The following is a 6604-nucleotide window of genomic DNA, read 5'->3' as shown; positions in this document are numbered from 1 at the left end:
CCCAGAGCAGGAGATTCTCTCCATCCTTCCCCTCAAAGACCTTAACGCTCACCATGAGTGGCTTAGGGCGGGGGAAGTCATACATCACTAGCGGTGGCGTCATAGACGCAAATGAAGCAGACATCTCTTGCTGCAGGTGCTCTAGCAGTGCGTTTTCGTTATTTGAAAAAACGCCACTAGACGCGCACCGAGTACCTCGGGTCCTTGCGCAGCAAGGTATTGCACGCCCTCAGGGCCCAGCATTGAAATCAGTTTTTGAGCCCGTCCTGCATGCCCTGGGGCATAATGAAAAATTGTTCCATCCTCACAGAGGATCAGTCTAAACGACTCAGGTCTAGATTGACTACAAGTGCTACCAAGTGCAGCGGGGCTGCCGTAGCTTTGCGCTTAGAGGAAGCGTAACTTTGGCCACCGACCTTATGCTCTTCACAAGAGCCAGTACGAGTTTTGCGGATCGCAATCCGCTACTCCCAAGAGTAGTTAAAACCTTAAACCAAGGCTAATAAAAATCTCCTGTTTAAAATCTTGACTGTATTTATTTGTTTTATCTGCGGCAAAGCCGCCTAATTTTAAATGTAATTTTTTTCCAAATTATATATCGTAAAATCTAAATACATGCATAACTACTGGCTACCCAGCCACGTACCATATTCTTATTTGGGTGCAATCACACCATGTTCATCTCGTGTGACACCCCCCTGTTACCATGGTATGTGTAACCCCGTTACATACTGGGCCTGTGGATTCACTGGTGTTATATCGAATATTTAGTGAAATAGAAAAGAGACTCTTGTCCTAATACTCACGAGAGTAGAGGTCTCATTACGCAAGATTGCCCAGATGCTGTTGCCGCTTACGACTTATGTACTTACTTCCCCAGACGAGACAAGTTCGCGTTTCACGCCAGCAATTGTAGCCTGTCCATATTCCACGTTCGCGACATGGCGGTATTTGTAATATCATTATCACGCAGATAAGTATTTAGGGCTACTTACAGCAAGAGCTTGGATTAATAATGACCCATCTTCTCATCGATGTTTTGGTTTGATCTTTTAAAATTAGGTATTGCATGATGTTCTAGTCTGACGTCTGCCTAGTTGTATCTGGTTTATTGAGCCGTTGAGCAGGTGGGATGACACGCCATTCTTACTACTACTGATTGATTAAGGTAAGTTTAAGCGCTTTTGCTAGCGTTCACTACGGAACGAGCGGTCTCGTGGGAAGCACGAGCTGATGCTCGCAGCTCAGGCAGAATTACGGAGGAGAGGTGATATGAGGCATTAGGATGCGCTCGCAGGCAACTTTGTAGCGCTCAATTATTTCTTCTGGGAGGCTCACATGCAAAAGCGTCTAAGTGCTTTCTCGCGGTGCGGCAAACAGCCTCTGCTTGGATGATTACATTTGTACTACGTGGTTGCGTCTGCAATTATCGATGTCATTATTGCGCATGCAGATGAGTAAGTTTGAACTGTTAAGCCAAGCCATGACCTTTGATAATGACTGGACGCCGTCTTGAGCTTTGCTTTAGGGTTTCGTAACTCGTATCATGGTGTACAAGCACCTGACCCTTCTGTCACTTTTGCTCCTAAGTTATCGAGCCAAGCTTATAGAAATCAGAAGTATCGTGCTATGATGACGTAGCTGTCACGGATAAGGATGATGAGCGAGGTGCGCTGGACACATGGGCTGCTAGAATCACGCTAAGCAGTACATCAGATAGAGACTTAAGCGACATATTTAGTGTCAGTTAATAAAAAAGAATCCTAAATTGTTCTGATCTTGAATTCAAAGAGCAGTGCAAGTACTCTTGGCCCTTGGGTCCTCTGTATTCCACACCAACCCATCCTCTGTGCGTTAATTATCGCGAGTTCGTAAAGTCAAAATCCCTCTCTATCTGGTGCACGGCAACTTCAGCGTACTTGGCAGACTGATAATTAGTTCGACGAACGATTGCGAGGTAAGACAGTATAATCTATGATGATGCAACAGAAGCTGTTCACCTACCTGCCGTCGGGACAACAAGACGCGCTCAATAAACTTCAACTTTTGGTTTGTCTGGAGAGCTAGCAAAAGTGATGGCTGTAGAATCGGATGCGGTAATTGTTTTCTCAAAGCTTCCAACGGTCATGAAGATGGACTGGTTGGACGCTTTGGGAGCGTCTCAAACAGATGTACTCGGAAGCGCAATCGACTCTCACAATTAAGCCGCTTTTGCTAAATGCCCAGTTCAAGATTGAAGGCCGCACGCGGGAATGCGCACATGCATAAAGTACCTCTGTAAAATTTTTGCCAACATGGGGAGTGCTTAAGCGAATTTAGCCGCTGATGTTTGCTCCAGCAAAGCAGGCGTAGCATGTGTGGTCGAAATTTGCTATCAATATGACCAAGGAGGCCGGAGATCGACATATCGGTATGGCTTGCACTGTAACCATCTCCTCCTACCTTTGTCTTCATCCTTTACGGTAGCAGTGAGCGCCGTATTTATTGAGGAACACAAGCTTCAGCCGGTTGGAACGTGAAAGTTTGCGGCACAATACGGCGTGAGTGGCGATACATCACAAAATACTGAGGAGTAGAAGAACGGATTAGCGATAGGGTACTGCCATAAATGCTACATCTACGGCAATACTAAACCCGTTTGCCCTCCGTGTCTCTTCACTTCCGATTAAGAGCTGCGAGAGATGAAGTGTCTGGGACAGGCTTCCACACAGAGTCAGATGATGACACCTTCGAACGAAAAGTTTAAGTTCTAGCAGGTGCAAGAAATCTCACTAAGTAAGAGATACTTGCTATCGTACCTCGCAAAGGTCGATGTTGAACAAGTCCTGATAGAAGCGAGTATCTTCAAGAGAGGTGGGTCTCACAGTACAGGTGGGTGGCCGATATCATAGTTGTCCCGGGCTTTGTGGAAGTTATGAAAGATTTAATAATTACATCAGCGTCTAGCAATTACGTACGACCCGCGATCATCGAAAACGTGGAAGTACACGAAGGCATTGATGATAACAAGAACGACAGACAATAATTAGAGCTGAATGGATTCTGTATCCTCCTGTAAATGGTGAAAACTTTTACAAAGTGAACTGATTTCTGGTCTTAGATCTGAATTTGAGATACGATCTCAACCTGGTTATGGCATGGCTTGAGCTCCATGAGCCAAGAATTTAATAGAAAACTGGAAGCCGCTCCAGTATTAGTAGATCTCCGGTGAATTATGACCTTACCCATGCTAAAAGGCATAAGTTTTTTTGACGCGGGCATGAAGCCGCGATAGCTTCAGTGCAGGAAATCCGATTACCCAAATTGATGAGCTGCGATGCTGTTGAGTGTCCTGAATATGCTCAGAGTGCGGAAGTGGTGGCTTTGAAAAACGACAAAATAACGATTGTATACCATGGTCTCTTGAATGTTACTCTGCTGAGACAAGAATAAGTGATTGTTTGTAGTGGTCATCAGAGTGTACCTCCGACACAACTGGTTGCAGTTGAAAGCTGGTATCTCCTGTGCCAGAGCCGGAACGAATAAAAGTGAATGTATGTCGCGGTCTCAGGTTCCAGGGCCAGTAGAGACGGCCGACTGAAAGTCACAACAAGGGTGGTCAGTACCTTGGGAAATTTAGCATGGTCCATCATTGTCACGATATAGCAGTACTACTGAGTCAACACACGCACAACCTTGTGACGCGTACATCGTGCAAGCTACGTATCCTTTAGTGCGAGAGCTATTCCACTAGCGAAAGGAGTCATGGGATAATTCTGGGGGTTGTAAGTCCACTCACAAAAAATGATGGTGTTTTCGTCCAATTGCTAATTAAAATACACACAATTTAATGCTTTAGCAGCTTGATACTCATTTTTCGACAGGAGTTCATGTTGAATTAATCTCAAATGGACGTTTGCAAATGGTAGCACAATGATGACGATATCACGATGGGAGTACTGCTGATTTAATCTCAAATGGACGCTTGCAAAAGGTAGCACAATGATTACGATATCACGATTGAAGTACCAGAGGAGAAGTCTGGCTCATCACTCATCACAAATGAGTTCTTTTTTAAACCATTTTAGCTCACTGAGCTTGAAATGAAAGACGGCTATCCTCGTAGATTGTTTTGATCCTTTGTTTGAAAGTCATGATGTGATGGGTAAGAGATCTAGCTAGGGCGTTTGACAAATGATTGGCGTTTTTAGCCCACGCTTAATCAGATTTTCGAAAGAAAAGAAAGCGCCACGTCAAATCCTATTAGTACGAAAGAAATAAGCATGTGTGCTGTACCCCGCAAAATTTAATTGATGAGAAAGGATACGCTGCTTCAAATCAGCGTATCCTCCAGGACCATGACCCGTACTTCGATAAATATCATTAGCGCTATAGATGTTGAGTTTGCACTCCTGCAAGACTATTCCGGCGTTGTAGACCCATTTCGCTAACACACCTCTGCTAGCACTTCCCCGGAAAGCGATTGAGTGGAACTCCACAACGCACTTTTCGGGCCCGGTCTTGTTACAACCTTGGTTTAGTCTGATATTGTATCAGCAAGCAAGTGTGTGTATGAACGTGGCAAGTACAAGCATGAACTGAAGGCGTGGGTGATGCCCGCCTCGACGTCGCACTTTCAAGTCAGCAGAGTCAAGCACTAAGTTACAATCGATTTGAAGCTCTGTTTCCTTTGATCGTGCTACAGAATCGAAGAAATGGTGAGGAGCTTTCCCCGAATGCTCCATAACAACAAGAGCTTCGAACAAGTCGCAAAACAGATATATAGTGGCAACGCCTAGCGTCACCGGTGCTGATCTATCTGTAGCAATCTATTTGAGAGTGATAATAATTGCATTAGAACGTGCTCACAAAGTTAATATCGCGTATGCCCATTCGTCGGATAAATACAGCTCGTCAATTTGAAAACTTTAATTGAGCGAATCGAACGACTTCCATCGGATCAAGTCGATCAAACCGTATCATGGCGTGATATAGTCGTTAGCGGTCTTTTTGAGAGTTACTGTTACCTATGTACTTGCTGACTAACGAGTTAAGCTCTTTGGGCAAAACCCAGCCATTTGTAATGGGTGGGACTCATCGCCATTCCTAAAGTTGATAGTCAGACTGCTTTACGCTTCGACAGGCGCGTGCAGCTTATGCTGAGGTACCCATTAACGGTGGGAACGTGTGAATCTTGAAGTGGTCTCAATCGAATAAGGAAGGACAATACTGTGTAGCATTTGAGGAGGTATGATCTCGTGAGTCGGAACTCGATTAGTCAGTTTGACACGATAAGTCGAAAATTGCAATTAGTTTTGCACCAATAAGGTCTTCATGACATCGGCCACAGGCGCTTCGTTCAGCTTGGTTGACCGTCCAGCCTTGTGTCGTAACAGGAAGTAAAGAAGAAGACTGCGGCGTGTTTTTCTGTTCAAAAAGCTCGCATTGAGGTGTGTCTGCTGTATAACAATAACGATGTGTAATTCCAAAGGAATTCATGTCTTTGTAAAGGGTGAACCGAGAAAACACATACCCTTGTATGGAAGGGCGAATCACACAAGATGTTGTGATTGTACATAGGTGTGGACTACACAAGTTGGTGCAATCACACAATGATGTGGCTACACCGTAACAAGAAGCCACATGGACAGGATTGCCAGTAGTGATGCATATTATTCATGTTTTACTATATTAATTAGGTATAACAATATTAATTAGGAAAACCTAAGGTTTTAGATATTGGCAGCCAAAACAATTAAATACAGATTCAGTGTTGAATGGAAGAGTGCCTTCGCCTTATTGATGTTTCTAAGTACTTGAAGGTAGCGAATTGCGATCCGTTACACTCGCAATGATCCTTGTAAAGAACGTAAGGTCGATGACCTTAGTAAGCTCACTCTAAGCAAATAGCCACGGCAGCCCCGCTGCACTTGGTAGCACTCGTAGTCAATCTGATTTTTCTGGGAGGATGGAGCAAAACTCCTATTTGCCTCAGACGGGCTTAATAAGCTGATGCCCTGCTAGGCCCTGAGGGCGTGGAGCACCTTGTTTTGCTAGGGTCTTAAGTGCTAAGCGCGCGCCTAGAGGCGTTTTTGAGCTATGAAAATGCTTCGCTAACGCACTTACAGCTGAAGCTGTCGGCAGCGTTTGCGTCCATGACGCCACCGTCGGCGACGGATGACTCCTCCCGACCTAGGCCGCTCATGGTGAGCGTTAAGACCCTCGATGGCAAGAATGGAGAGAATATCCCGCTCTGGGTGAGAAAGGCCGAGATGGGTATGGCATCCGCCATGCTCCAGAACGGGCAACGGCGTGTCGCACTAGCTATCTCCAAGCTCGGGGCCTGGCGCGAGAATGAGCACTAGCCTGCGGTGCTTCCGTTGAAGTTGCGCTCCCCTCCTGGAAGGAGCAGAAGCTGCACATCTTGCTAGTTATCTCGCCGCCTAACTAGGCATATCGCGTTTCTCTGTCGCCCGACAGGGCAAGAAGGAGTTATTGGACTTTGTCAAAAAGTTGAGAGCTCTCATTGCCGAAGTGGAGGCCAATACTGACCCTGAGGCGGTCACAGTGACATTCAACATGGAGGGCCTCCGCACTGGCGTGGTCAGAATGGCGTGCATCTTTC

The 6604-nt window shown here is 45.6% G+C and overlaps 1 protein-coding gene across 1 annotated transcript; it reads right to left on the bottom strand.

The window, feature by feature from the left end:
* Window positions 1–4232: 4232 nt before the first annotated feature.
* Window positions 4233–4724, bottom strand: PHALS_12145 (uncharacterized protein; the record flags this gene model as incomplete). The annotated part of the gene is made up of 2 exons (XM_024727637.1): window positions 4233–4521; window positions 4558–4724. 2 exons carry the CDS (start codon window positions 4722–4724, stop codon window positions 4233–4235), a joined length of 456 nt encoding a protein of 151 aa, XP_024578194.1.
* Between the last annotated feature and the right edge of the window lie 1880 nt (window positions 4725–6604).

This window comes from Plasmopara halstedii (genome assembly GCF_900000015.1).
Source record: "Plasmopara halstedii genome assembly, contig: Scaffold_614, whole genome shotgun sequence".
NCBI classification, from domain to species: domain Eukaryota; phylum Oomycota; class Peronosporomycetes; order Peronosporales; family Peronosporaceae; genus Plasmopara; species Plasmopara halstedii.
The sequence above is the reverse complement of the archived record's forward strand: the minus strand, read 5'-3'. Positions and strand labels throughout refer to the sequence as shown.